Source organism: Lynx canadensis, chromosome B4 (genome assembly GCF_007474595.2).
Source record: "Lynx canadensis isolate LIC74 chromosome B4, mLynCan4.pri.v2, whole genome shotgun sequence".
Taxonomy (NCBI): domain Eukaryota; kingdom Metazoa; phylum Chordata; class Mammalia; order Carnivora; family Felidae; genus Lynx; species Lynx canadensis.
This window is the reverse complement of record NC_044309.1, coordinates 60973829-60988290: the sequence shown is the minus strand read 5'-3', so window position 1 is coordinate 60988290 and position 14462 is coordinate 60973829. Positions and strand designations below refer to the sequence as shown.

The window sequence follows — 14462 nt, the reverse complement described above, 5'->3', positions numbered from 1 at the left end:
CTTGGTTTCTTCCTTTCATTTCAGAAGTGTATTTGCACCGGATATATAATCTGGATTGATAGTTATTTTATTTCAATACTGTTCTATTTCCTTCTGGTCTCTATGGTTCCAGATGAAAAACTGCTAGAATAATACATGAATTCAGCAAAGTTGCAGGATGTAAAATCAATGTCCAAAAATCAGTTGCCTTTCAGAACACCAATAATGAAGCAGCAGAAAGAGAAATCAAGGAATCAATCCCATTTACAACTGCATGAAAAACCTTAAGATGCCTAGGAATAAAGCTAACCAAAGAGGTAAAAGATCTGTATACTGAAAACTATAGAAAGCTTATGAAAGATATTGAAGAAAGCACAACGAAATGGAAAAACATTCCAAGCTTATGGATTGGAAGAACAAGTATTATTAAAATCTCTATACTACCCAAAACAATGTACACATTCAATGCAATCCCTACCAAAATAACACCAGTATTCTTCACAGAGCTAGAACAAGCAATCATAAAATTTGTATGGAACCAGAAAAGACCCCAAATAGCCAAAGCAATCTTGAAAAAGAAAACCAAAGCTGGAGGCATCACAATCCCAGACTTCAAGATGTATTACAAAGCTATAATCATCAAGACAGTATGGTATTGGCACAAAAACAGACACTCAGATCAATGGAACAAAACAGAGAACCCAGAAATAGACCCACAGATGTATGGCCAACGAATTTTTGACAAAGCAGGAAATAATATCCAACAGAAAAAAGACAAGTCTTTTCAGTAAAGGGTATTGGGAAAACTGGACAGAAACATGCAGAAGAATGAACCTGGACCACTTTCTTACACCATACATAAAATAAATTTAATGTGAATGAAAGACCTAAATTTAAACAAGAAACCATCAAAAGCCTTGAGGAGAAAACTGGCAACAACCTCTTTCATCTCAGCCGCAGCAATTTCTTACTAGACATGTCTCCAGAGGCAAGGGAAATAAAAGCAAAAATGAACTACTGGTACCTCATCAAGATGAAAAGCTTCTGCACAAAAAAGGAAACAATCAACAAAACTAAAAGGCAACTTACTGAATGGGAGAAGATATTTGCAAATGACATAATGAATAAAGGGTTGGTATCCAAAATCTATAAATAACTAATCAAACTCAACACCCACAAAACAAATAATCAAGTAAAGAAATGGGCAGAAGACATAAATAGACACTTTTCCAAAGAAGACATCCATATGGCTAACAGACACATGAAAAGATGCTCACATGATTCATCATCAGGGAAATACAAATCAAAACCACAATGAGATACCATATCATACCTGTCAGAATGGCTAAAATGAACAACTCAGGAAACAACAGATATTAGTGAGGATGTGGAGAAAGGGGAATGCTTTTGCACTGCTGGTGGGAATGAAAACTGGTGCAGCCACTCTGGAAAACAGTGTGGAGGTTCCTCAAAAATTAAAAATAGATCTACCCTATGATCCAGCAATAGCACTGCTAGGAATTTACCTAAGGGATACAGGAGTGCTGATGCATAGGGGCACTTGTACCCCAATGTTTATAGCAGCACTTTCAACAATAGTCAAATTATGGATAGAGCCTAAATGTTCGTCAACTGATGAATGGATAAAGAAGTTGGTTTATATACACAATGGTATACTACTTGGCAATGAGAAAGAATGAAATATGGTCTTTTGTAGCAATGTGGATGGAACTGGAGAGTGTTATGCTAAGTGAAAGAAGTCAGGCAGAGAAAGATAGATACTGTATGTTTTCACTCATATGAGGATCCTGAGAAACTTAACAGAAGATCAAGGGGGAGGGGAAGGGGGAAAAAAAAGTTACAGAGAGTGAAGGAGGCAAACCATAAGAGACTCTTGAATACTGAGAACAAACTGAGGGTTGATGGGGGGTGGGAGAGAGGGGAACATGGGTGATGGGCATTGTGGAGGGCACCTGTTGGGGTGAGCACTGGGTGTTGGATGGAAACCAATTTGACAATAAATTACATTAAAAAAAATTAAAAATAGAGCTACCCTATGACCCAGCAATTGCACTACTAGGTATTTATCTGAACGACACAAAAATGCTGTTTCAGAGGGACACATGCACCCCAATGTATATAGTAGCCAAATTATGGAAAGAGCCCAAATATCCATTGACTGATGAATGGATAAAGAAGATGTGGTTTTTATATATAATAGATATTACTCAGCAATCAAAAAGAATGAAATCTTGCCATTTGCAACAACGTGGATGGAACCAGAATGTATTATGCTAAGTGAAATAAGTAAGTCAGAGAAAGACAAATATCTCATGATTTCATCCATATGTGGAATTTAAGAAACAAAACAGATGAAAATAGGGGAAAGAAAGGAAAAATAAGATAAAAACAGAGAGGGAGGAAAACCATAAGAGACTTTTAAATACAGGGAACAAACTGGGATTTTCTCTCTCTCTCTCTCTCTCTCTCTCTCTCTCTCTCTCTCTCTCCCTCCCCTGCTCATGCTCTTTCTCTTTCAAAATAAATCAATAAACATAAAAAAAAAACCCAAGAATTCAATACATAATAAACTTGCTTTCAGAAAATGAAATATGTGGAGCTAGAATCAAAAAGGATTTAAAATATCAAACACTGAGCTGTTCATAAAAAGACAAGTGTAAACTAAACGCAATGTAAATGTTTTCAAAATATTTAATTTAGAATTCATAAATAAAAATAAGTAAAATGTAATTTCACCTGAGAATATATCACTTAATATACTAAGAAAATTATATAAATTCCAGTATTTTAATTCTTCCCACCCTTAGCCATCAGGGAAAAAAAAAGATGATAGTTCAAAATAGATCCTATAGTTTTACCCAACTCAAAGCTGGTTTATATTAGAAGGACTAAAAATTCACTATTATATAAAAAAAAAAAAAGAGTCAGTAATCACAGCTGCAAAAACTTGACTGTCTCAATGATGGCACCAGTTTCTACTTTGGGTGTGGTCACAAAAATCACCTTTCATGTCCCAAGACATAACTAACTAGACTATTTACCTTGAGTTTAAAAAAAAAAAAAAACAAAAAACAAAAAACAAGTGGTTTCAGTTAAAATAATTCTGGATCTACTTCTTTTTCTACTTTTATTCAAATGACTTGTTACAAGAAGCTTTTTGAAAATAAATTATTAGCTAACTAAAATGACATTGTTCCTACCAAATCCAATGATGAAGGTTAATCAATAATAAAAAATTTCTGTATTTCACATGTGGTAGAAGGATTTAAAAAAAATTGATGTAGTAATGAACAAACGAACAGAAAACGAAATGCTTGCCTATACAGGTAGAGTTAATTATGGTATACATATACTGTGGAACACTATTGTATGAAAAAATAAAGTTGATACATACTGATACTAAAATATTTCCAAGTCATGGTGAATAAACACAGAAACAAAAGAAGAGACTGAGTGGAATAACATTTTCTGTAAAACCAAATAAAAAAAATTATATAACATGATATTATATACAGTATATATACTTATGTGTATGTATATATATAGTATATATGTATATATATGTACATATATACTATATATATACATATATATACACATATATATGTATATATATGTGTATATATATATATATATGGTATAGTATATATACTTACGAAAAAATGGAGAAAAACCTTTAGAAAGATACACATCAAACACTAACAGTGGTTATCTCTGGGGAGAATTGTTTGAATTTGATTTCAACAAGAACACATTCCTCATGACACAACATGAAATTTAGGGGGAAAAAGATTTTTTTTGATAAGTTATTACAACACCAATAAGAGAAAATTAGGTTCACAGTATTAGTTCTTGACGCAAAGTGAACTAGGAGGCAAATTTACATCCATCAGACACAACTAATGCACAAACTCTTTAAAGTTCAGGTCATCTTGAAAGTTTGCAACATACCAGTCCTCAGTTTGCTTTAAATGAATAAGCTTATGCAGACCCAGAATCAGAGAGTAATATTGTATATGTCCCTGATGCTGACATTATCATGATTTCTGTAACAATATTCACAACAATATTTTTAAAGTTTATTTATTTATTTGAGAGAGAGAGAGAGAGAGCAGGGAGGGGCAGGGAAAGGGAGAGAGAGAATCCCAAGCAGGCTTCCATGCTGTCAGTGCAGAGCCCAACACGGGGCTTGATCTCAGGAACCATGAGATGATGACCTGAGCTGAGATCAAGAGTTGGATACTTAACTGACTGTTCCACCCAGGTGCCCCACGACATTTTTTTTCTTAATCCCCTTCACCCACAATATCTATCAGGTTTATATCATGCCTTTTTTTTTCTAAAAGAGGTAGAACCACAGCAAAGAAAAAATCTAATCTAGCAATTAATTCTACAGTATTTTGTTCTTGAATTTCTTCAGCTTCAGATTCTATATTCTTAAAAAATTCCACAACTTCTCAAATGCAGAGCAACATCTAGCATTACCTTTGTAATCTACTAAGTATGTTTTCAATTAACACATCAGTCAATTGAAAGGAATCGTATACCAAAATAAGACTACTGTAATTTTATAATTTGTGTATGTTTGCATATGCCTATGTGTATAAATTTTTTATGAAAGTATGCTAAAGTTTAAAAAAGAAAACAGACTCCCAAATCTCTACCTTATATTCATCCACAATAATGCTGAGAGCTTCATGACCAGCTTTCCTCATGTCTTCCAATTCTTGTTTATGCTTGTCCTGAAAAACAAAAACAAAAAAATAAACCATGATTTGTTCTTTCGTTTATAAACTAAAACCACTGACTTTTGCATTCATGAATGACTGAGTGGTTTGTGGCACATCAATGCTTTGGCTAAAAAAGAGAAAAAATAAAGTTCTGTGTAAAAGTATTAGGGAGGACTGAAACAATGAAAACTTACAGCGAAACAATAACTGAGAGAGGAAAACCATACTCAGAAATGAGAAAACATAAGGCAATGGCATTGTCTCTTGGAACATTTGGCAATTCTGGACTTGAATCAAGAGACAGGAAGGCCTGTGTTACTTCAATGAGCTTGGGCCTCTACATATTTTTTATTACTTCTCCAGTAATATATGTATACCAGTAGTTTAATACATAACAAAGTTGGAGAACCACTGGATTAGGGTGATCACCTCCCCATTCTACCTTCTTAGGAAAGGAAAGGATGAACTCTCTTTGGAGAATGTTAATATCCTACAAAGACTTTCTAATTTTTCAAACACTCTGAATAGCTTTCAATACAAAAGTATCAGAGAGATGACAACAGATGAGACCAAAACACAGAAAACACAAAGACCAAAGGAATAGGCCCATGGAGGATTTATATATTAGCTATCAAAGAGTTTAAAACATCTATGATTCATATGTTCAAGAAAGTAGAGGAGAAATAAAGAAAATTGATAGGATACAGATTTTCAACAGAGAACTGGAATTCATGAAATAGATATTTTACAGCTGAGAAATATGCACTATTAGTAACTCAAAAGATGAGGTAAACAGTAAATGAAACACAGCAGAAAGGAGGATTATAGACCTAAAAGATGGGGCGGGGGAAGAGACTACAATAAAAAGAGAGGAAAAAACTAAGGAAAACACAAAATACAAAACAAAACAAAAAATACAAAAAAAAAAAAAAAAAAAAAAAAAACCACCAAAAAATGAAAGCATTTAAAACAACATGGGACAGCGTAAAAAGATTAAATAGACATGTAACAAAAGAGAATCTTTAAAAAAATAATCCAAATTAAGAAAAAAAGGGAAATGCAGTATGATAAAAATAAAATGAAAAAAATTAAAAAATGCGAATTTCCAACATCATACATGAATTAGGATATTACATTTACCTACATATACTTCTTTTAAAAAACATTAAGATACTATACAATATTTCAAAAATAAAATTTTAGATAAAATTTAAAATCTCCTAGGAAAAAGCACAACTTATCAAAATTTTTAAAAAGATGAAATAAAAAATCTGAATAGTCCTATATACCTAAGAGAAACTGATGTTTCATTAATGTAAAAAAACAAACAAAAAACTTCTGACCAAGAATTTCTAAGCCGAGATTACTTAACAGGTGATTTTAATAAACATTTAAGAAAGAAGTAACAGGGGTGCCTGGTGGCTCAGTCGGTTGAGTCCGATTTTGGCTCAGGTCATGATCTCATGATTCATGGGTTCCAGCCCCGCATCGGACTCTGTGCTGCTAGCTCAGAGCCTGAAGCCTACTTTGGATTTTGGGTCTTCCTCTCTCTGACCCTCCCCTGCTCATGCTCTGTCTCTCTCTCTTGCAAAAATAAATAAACATTAAATAATTTTTTTAGTAAAAAAAAATTAAAAAGAAAGAAGTAACAAATCTTACACAAACATGAACTCTTCCAGAGAATAGGAAATGAAGCAATACTTCCCCACATATTTTATTAGGACAGTATATCCCTTATACTAAACTCTGCAAAAATATTTAAAAGAAAATAAAATTATGAACCATTCTTTTATGAATACAGAAATTCTAAACAAAGATTAAAATTCTAAACAAAGTATAAGCTAATTGAGTCTAGCAATATATTACTAGAATAACACATGTCAACCAAGTGGGATTTATTTTAAGAATATCAGGTTGGGAGAAGTGACATACAGAATTTCAGGTTTGAATCACAAAAACCTCCCACACAGTCTTCCACACATTGCCTTTCTTCCCCTACTTGCTGCTGGATGTGAATGCCCAAGATGACAATGAAAGCCAGGTTCTGCAGATGGCACAGCCTCTGCCAGCTTGTAACCCTGAATGACTGCATCATCACCCTGATGGACTCTGAGAGAAAATTAAACTTCAACTATATTTAGAATGAAAGATAATGCCAATAATTTTTGTCCATTTACTGCTGCCACTTGCTCATTCATCATCTCCCCTCATGTATTATACCTTACTGATTTAACAGGTTCTCTTTCATTATTAACATCTAATCCCCCTTTCCGGTACATCCCTTTATATACCTCAGTGTGACTAAATCACTATTTCCCAAAACTGCCTAAACGCAAAGAATCACCAGAGGCACTTGTTATAAATACAGACTTTTGTTGCTACAATTATCAATCTATGGCTCAGCAATCTTTCTGAAGTCATTTTTCCATCTTTATGAGAGTTATTTTACTAAACACTAATAATAGTCCAATTACTTGGTTAAGCAAGTGATACACTATTTACACTAAAAACAAGCAAATAAATAAGAGTATCACTACCAACTCATCACTTTGGATCTCCCATTCATGTCAAGATATCTCACAAATAATATGTGACTGTTTCATACAAGGACTTAGGAAGGACAAAAAGCATCAATCCATGTGCTAAATATTAACACAGATTTTTCTCTTTTCAAGATAAAAAAAATGTAAATAGTAATAGGTATTCTGACATCTTCTTTCCATATCATAGTGGATCATCTCAGGCAATTTTTGGGATGCTTATGTTCCACCTTCAGGCCAAGGATTTAGAAGAAGCTCATACAAAATAGGCAACTATGGTCAAACTATGGACATGAACAGCATATATTAACATATTAAACTTCGGACAAACCGAGAAGGAATTATGTTGAACTTTACCAAAACCAGCATTTTCCAAACTTAACTAATAAAATAAAAATTTACTTTTTTTCTCTCTTGACAATACCTATTACTAACTAGTCTCTTCAGTTTAAAATTCAGAAAACTGGGAACCAAAAAAGTCAAAAGCCTTAGCAGTTAATTGGTCTGAGCAAAGCAAATTACCCTAGATCCACGAAGTAAAACTGAGAAGGTATTCTACTTTCACCTAATTAATTACAAATTAAAGATGAATATGAACCATTTCAATTATCAGGTTTGATAATTCAATAACTATAGTCCTGAATAATGACACAAATCATTAATTTAAAAAAGTACTGATGTGCTTTAAAAAAGCACAGAGTACAATGTACTGAGCAATTCATATAAAAGGTATTTTCTTGAGAGACATAAGTAACCAAAATGTTCTATGACATTACATTTTAAATCACAATGAACATTTTATCCATGGCTGTATCTTCTAGAGAGAAGGAATTATCTGGATTATGCTGACAATTCTCATTACTGACATAATGGGTTTCGATAATCATTTTACATATCAGAACTAAAATTTTGACTATTATATTCAATATGTACTTCATAATTTTTAAAAGATATGGAGATATTCAGTAATATTCATCATAAATCAAAGTAGAAAATGTAGATTCTCCCAAGTACTATGAATATACAGTTACTGATGACCTAAAATTTTCCCAGATGCCATTGTTTCATACCAAATTTTCTCAGTAAGCATCATATTTAATTTATACAATTACTAAGTGCCAGACTGCTGACTTTGGGAATAAAAAGATGATGAAAAATATAATAGTTATCTTCAGTCTGACAACATAAAAGATTGAGTAACAGTGTTAGATTAATCCAAAGCCAGATAAAGACAATACAAGAAAAGTACAAAACAATGTGCCTTATAAATATAGATGTAAAACTCTTCAATAAAATAGCAGCAAACAGAATCCAACAGCATTTTAAAAGGATTGTGCACGAAGGACCATGTGGAATTTATCTCATGAATGCCAAGGTGGTTCAACATACAAAATGCAATCCATTTAATATACCATATTAAAAAAAGGAAAAAAAAACCACACATGACCATCTCAGTATGCAAAAAAACAGTCACAAGATCAAACATGTATTCTTGATAAAATAGTGAACAAACTAAAAATAGGAAGCAACATCCTCAACCTATCTGATAAGAGGCATCTGTGCTAACATCATACTATTGGCAAGAGACTAAAAGCCTTTCCCTTAACATCAGAAACAAGATAAGGATGTCCACTCCTAACACTTCTATTTTACACTGTACAAGGCATTAGGCAAGAAAAATAAATAAAATATAAATAAAAGGTATCCTAAGAAAATACTAGATTAGATGAAGAAAGGCAACCATTCCTATTTTCAGAAGACATGTTTTTATATATACTAGGAACTACAGAATTATTAGATCCAATAAACAATAACTATTAGGCCTAATAAACAGGTTCAGCAAAGTTATAAGATAAAAGGTCAACACAAAAATCATGTGTATTTCTACACATTTGCAATTCCAAACATGAAATCAAGAAAAAAATTCTATTTACAATATCATGGAAAAAGTACCTAGGAATAAATTTTACCAAAGAAATACAAAACTTTTACATTAAAAACTACAAAAAAAATTGTAGAAACTTAGTAAGTGGAAAGATATCCTGTGTTACTGGAATAGAAGACATAATGTGTTGTGACTAATCTCCAAATTTATCTATAGATTCAGTACAATCCCTACCAAAATTCTAGTGGCTTTATTTTACAGAAACAGACAAGCTGATCCTAAAATTCACATAGAATTGCAAGGGATTATGAGTAGCTAAAACAATTTCGAAAAGATGAGCAAATTTGGAGGGTTTGTGTTTTCCATTTCAAAACTCAGCACAAAGCTTCAGTAACCAAACAGTGTGGTACTAGTATAAGGACAGGGATTTAGTTCAATGGAAAAATAGAAATGAAAGATCCAAAATAAGTGTATATGTCTATAATCAACTAATTTTTACAAAGTAACAAGGGCAATTCAATAGCAAAGAAATAATCTTATCAACAGATGATGGTGGGACAATTGAATCCACACAAAAAGTAATAAATCTGGAACCCCAATTCAATGATATATAAAAATTAACTAAAAATGGATAAATCCCTGAATATAAGAGCTAAAACAAACTCTTGAAGGAAAAATAGGTGCGTATCTTTGTAATATTGGATTAGGCAATGGTTTCTGAAAATAAGTCACCATGAGCACAAGCAAATAAGAAAAAAAAAAACCACATCAATTAGATTTCATCAAAATTTAAAGCTTTTGTGAATCAAAGGACACTAATAAGAAGGCAAAAAGGCAACCCGCTCCATATTTGCAAATAATATATTTGATAAAGTTCTAATATCCAGAATATATAAAAACAAGTCTCATAACTCAGCAACAAAAAGATAGACAAACTTTAAAATGGGTAAAAAACTAAATAGATATTTCTCCAAAGACACAAATGCCCAACATCATTAGCTATTATGGAAATTCAAGTTAAAACCATTCATATCCACTAGGATAGCTGTAACACAAAACAAAGAAAGTGTCAGCAAGGAAGTGAAGAAACTGAAAGTCACACATTGCTGGTGAAAATGCAAAATGGTGCATCCATTATGCAAAAGAGTATAGCAGTTCCTCAAAAAATTAAATACAGGGTTACCAAATATCCCAGAAATTTCACCCCTAGTTATACACCCAAGGGCAGTGAAAACATACATTCGCACAAAAACTTGTACACAAACGTTCATCATGACATAATTAATAATAGCCAAAAGGCAGAAACAATGCAAATGACACCAATGGGCTGGATAAACTGCAGAATTATCCATGCAATAGAATATTATTCACCCACAAGTGGAATGAAGTACTCATACTTGCTATAACATGGCTAAACCTTGAAAACATTATGCTAAATGGAAATACTCAAACACAAAAAGCCATATATTGCATGATTCCATTTTATATGAAATGTCTAAAATAGGCAAACCCAGAGACAGAAAGTAGATTAGCAGTTGCTGGGTGCTGCAGGAGGGGGAATGAGGGGTAACTGCATAAGGGGTTTCTTCTTGAGGTGATAAAAATGTCTGGCAGTAGATATTAGTGACTGTTTAACAATATTGTGAATATACTAAAAACCACTGAATTACATACTTTAAAATGACTTAAATGATGAATATTATATAATGTGAATTTTATGTTAATTAAAAAATTGATGAAAGAAAAAAATAGTATGTTTATGTCATTTTAATTTCTAAGCTGGGTGGTGTTTTATTTCTTTGATTTTGTATTCATTTATAATTTTGTTTCATTTTTATCAGAGATGCTGGTTTTATTATTTTATTTTTTGGAATACATTAAAGTGTCAGGAAGATTCCTTATAAAAAGACCATTAGAATAACATTCTTTAAGTTTTTGAATGTTGAGAACCATTTGCATCTTTTAAAACTGAACATTAGTTAGCCGTACATAAATCCTCAACTCACATCTTCTTCCCTTGAGTATTTTAATTGTGTTATATTATTTTTTGGCATGAAATTTGCTTTTTAAAAGTCTCAGGTGGATGTAATTTCATTTACCTTACATTTTGGTTGCCTAAAATTTATTTTCCAAACTGGGTGACTTTTGAGAGCACAGGGGTTAGTATTAATAATAATATAAGAATAATAAGCATAAATATGAACTGTCCTGGGCAAAATTTTAAAAAGCAGAAGTGATTATAATTAAATATCTGAAATGTTCTTTTGAAAGTTACTTTCTTTGAAGTCACTAGAATATTTCTCACAATCGACTGTCTGGGTCTATTCTCCAGATATGCATGTATACTTTCAGAATCTAAGGTGCTAGTCTTCTTTTATTCCCTGAAAGTTTGATTAATTTTGTTTCTTCATATACTTGTTTCATGTCTTCAGTTTTTCTTCTTCAGGAACTGCAGTTATATACATACTGGGTCCGTTTTGCTTATTTCTTATAATTATTCCTTTCTCTCAAATCCTTTCTTCATTTATTTGATATTTCTTTTTTCTTCGTTCCATCTTTTATTTTTCTTTCTTCCTACAGCGCTGCACTCATTGTGTTATTCTTTCAAGCTTAGTCCTCATTTTGTGAGTTTTTTTTTTTAATTTTACTTCTCTTCTTGTGTTTGTCAGTTATCTCTTCTTATTTAACTGTTATCTTTTCTCATTTCTGAACCATTCTACTTCTGATTTATGCTATTCTTCAAAATGCTTCTATCTTTGTACACGGTCTCACCACAGTCCTTTTCTCTTACCCATGTTCCAACTGACTTTTAGGAAGAGGTTCCTGAATAAGGAATGAAATGGACCTGAACAACCTCCCTAGCTTTATAATTCTAGGGCTTCCTCTTCTACTGTTATTACAAGGTAATAAAATGTGCATGCATGAGTGCATAAGTGCGTGTGGTGTGTGTGTGTGTGTGTGTGTGTGTGTGTGTGTGTGTGTGTTTATAATCAAGGTAGCCACTTCTCCTGTACTTTCTGATATCTGCTTTCTCTGAGCCCCTCCTCTACCCGTACCTGAACATTTTCCTTCCTTTAGTGTGTTGTGCTACTCCTTACCATTTCCCTTCACCATGCACCTCTGTACTTCAAGAAGGGTGCTTTCACCAGGTATTTAGTTCCAAGAGAAATGAGGGCTCAGAGCACTCTTACAGTTTCAAGTGCTATCCTCAGATCTGTCTTCTAAGTCCTCTACTCTGTTGGCAATGGTTCTTCTGGGGCAGCAATTTCTGTCTGGATCACTAAGCACTTGGGACCATCCTAAACCCTCTTTATATTCCGCTCTGTTACTCTAGCACAGATGTGATAGACATATATGTCTCATTGTTGTCAATAGTTCAGCTCTATTGCTTAGGCTTTAGAATTCATTCAAACAAGTGTCATCTACTTGTTTTGTTGCTGAATACAGTACTTAAAACTTTTTTTTCTTTAACTATCTTAGTCTAATTTTGCAAGAAAATCTGATAAGATTCAAAAATCCTGCAGTCACTGCTTCAGCCATCATCATGCCAACTCCACCCCTTCCTTCTTGGAATATTTTGTTTACGTGGTTCTCTTCCTATCTATTTCTTCTGTCTTTTCACTGCCATAACTTTGAAATGTAGAGGTTCCCTGGGAATCAGATCTCCTCTTTAATTTCTTCAACCTCTAACGGACCTTAAATTAATTTTATTACCTTAAATATTATCTATGTGCAACTCCTTAATTTATATCTCCAACCTTGTTATGGCTGATCCCCAGATATATATATCCGACTATGTATTAAGGTTTTCACATGGATATCTGAAAGAAATCCAAGTTCAATTCAGGAAGATGAAATTTTACTTGCCATTGAATATATGTATCCCAAATGATGCCCTGTATAAAGAAGAGAGGGAGTGGACAGGACTTGAAGGCCAAATATATTTGGGAAGTGAAAAAGAGGTTTCATTCTTCATCAAAGACAGATAATTTTCTATCATAATAAGTATATTAAAAATGTATTTAAAACCTGGGCTTTGAAAAGGAGGTTACTTAATAGACTAACATACATGTCTGTTAAGAGAATGAATGAGATTATGATCAACATTCTTTTCCTGATACAAGCTCAGCATATAAATTAACAAATATTTTTGGGCATGTTTCTTTATCCGTTAAATGAGAGTTGGATTCAATCATTTTCTAAAATACCCTTCCAATTTTCTTCATGCTATTCTATGATACAGTATGCTAAAACTAGACCAATAGACCTCCCTTTGCTTACTTCAAAGTTATTGACCATAATCATACAACCACATTGTAACACAGAAGGCTGCCTAGTTACCAAAAGAAAACACAGGAATAACCAGATAGTCCTACATGGCCTGAAATTTTTATTTCAAGAATATAGAGCCAAAAATTTACAACCTATCTTCAAAGTAGTCAAAACCAAATTTAACCACAATGATAACTTTCTTTCAAAATGTCAAACCCAAAAGCATCACTAGAAAGGGAAGATTCAGGAAAATGCTTTCACCTTAAATAAAATTATAGACTTTTTAAATAAGAAGAGACTTGAAAGGTAAGCCATTCCAATGCAGTCATTTTGTAAATGAGGAAACTGAAGCCTAGACAGGTCAAGTAGTTTGTTCAAGGCCACTTAGTTCTGTAAGGGCAGGGTGAAGACTGAAAGAGATCTGCTGATAGCTCAAAGTTCACTGAAAAATATCCCATCAGAGACTGAACTAACTTGAGTATATTCCCAACTCTTTATCAAAAGATTTGTTTTCTATGTAAAACTCAATAACACACAGACTCATATGCCATAAGTCATGCATTCTGATTAAAGTATGGCACAAACTGGTTACTCTTTGGTAAAACTTGACTTAGTTATTCATTAAATTATTCTGCCAACCAGAAATTTTGGTCTGACAAGAAAGGTGTAAAGTAAGTTGCTTTTCAAAGATTATCAAAAGCACATTCTAAGAATTCTCTACTACCCATAACCACTCCAGATAGTAGCTCCTTGGCAAAATTATTAAATACACATGAGTCTACTACCCTTAATATGCCTGGACATGATAGGTATTGAAAAATTATTTGTTGAATAAGTACATATATAAATAGGAACTATACAATTAACAAATATAAGTACTTCACACACAAAAATGGGGTTTTAGCCCTTTTTTTTTTATACTGATGACAAACTCATTTTGGGCATTTGAATCAAGATTTATACAAAAAAAATTTTAAAACTAAGCTTATGGCACAAACTGATAAACTTTTCTCAATTAACATTATATTACTGTTG

At 32.7% G+C, this 14462-nt stretch overlaps 1 protein-coding gene across 5 annotated transcripts in view; it reads right to left on the bottom strand.

Annotated features, from left to right (window-relative positions):
- CCDC91 (coiled-coil domain containing 91) overlaps positions 1-14462 on the bottom strand; it is a 355118-nt gene that overhangs the window by 166585 nt on the left and 174071 nt on the right. For all 5 annotated transcript variants that reach the window (XM_030322072.2, XM_030322071.1, XM_030322075.1 and 2 more), the window contains one exon: positions 4665-4742. In XM_030322072.2, coding sequence (XP_030177932.1) covers positions 4665-4742 — 78 coding nt within the window. The remainder of the gene's footprint in view (positions 1-4664; positions 4743-14462) is intronic.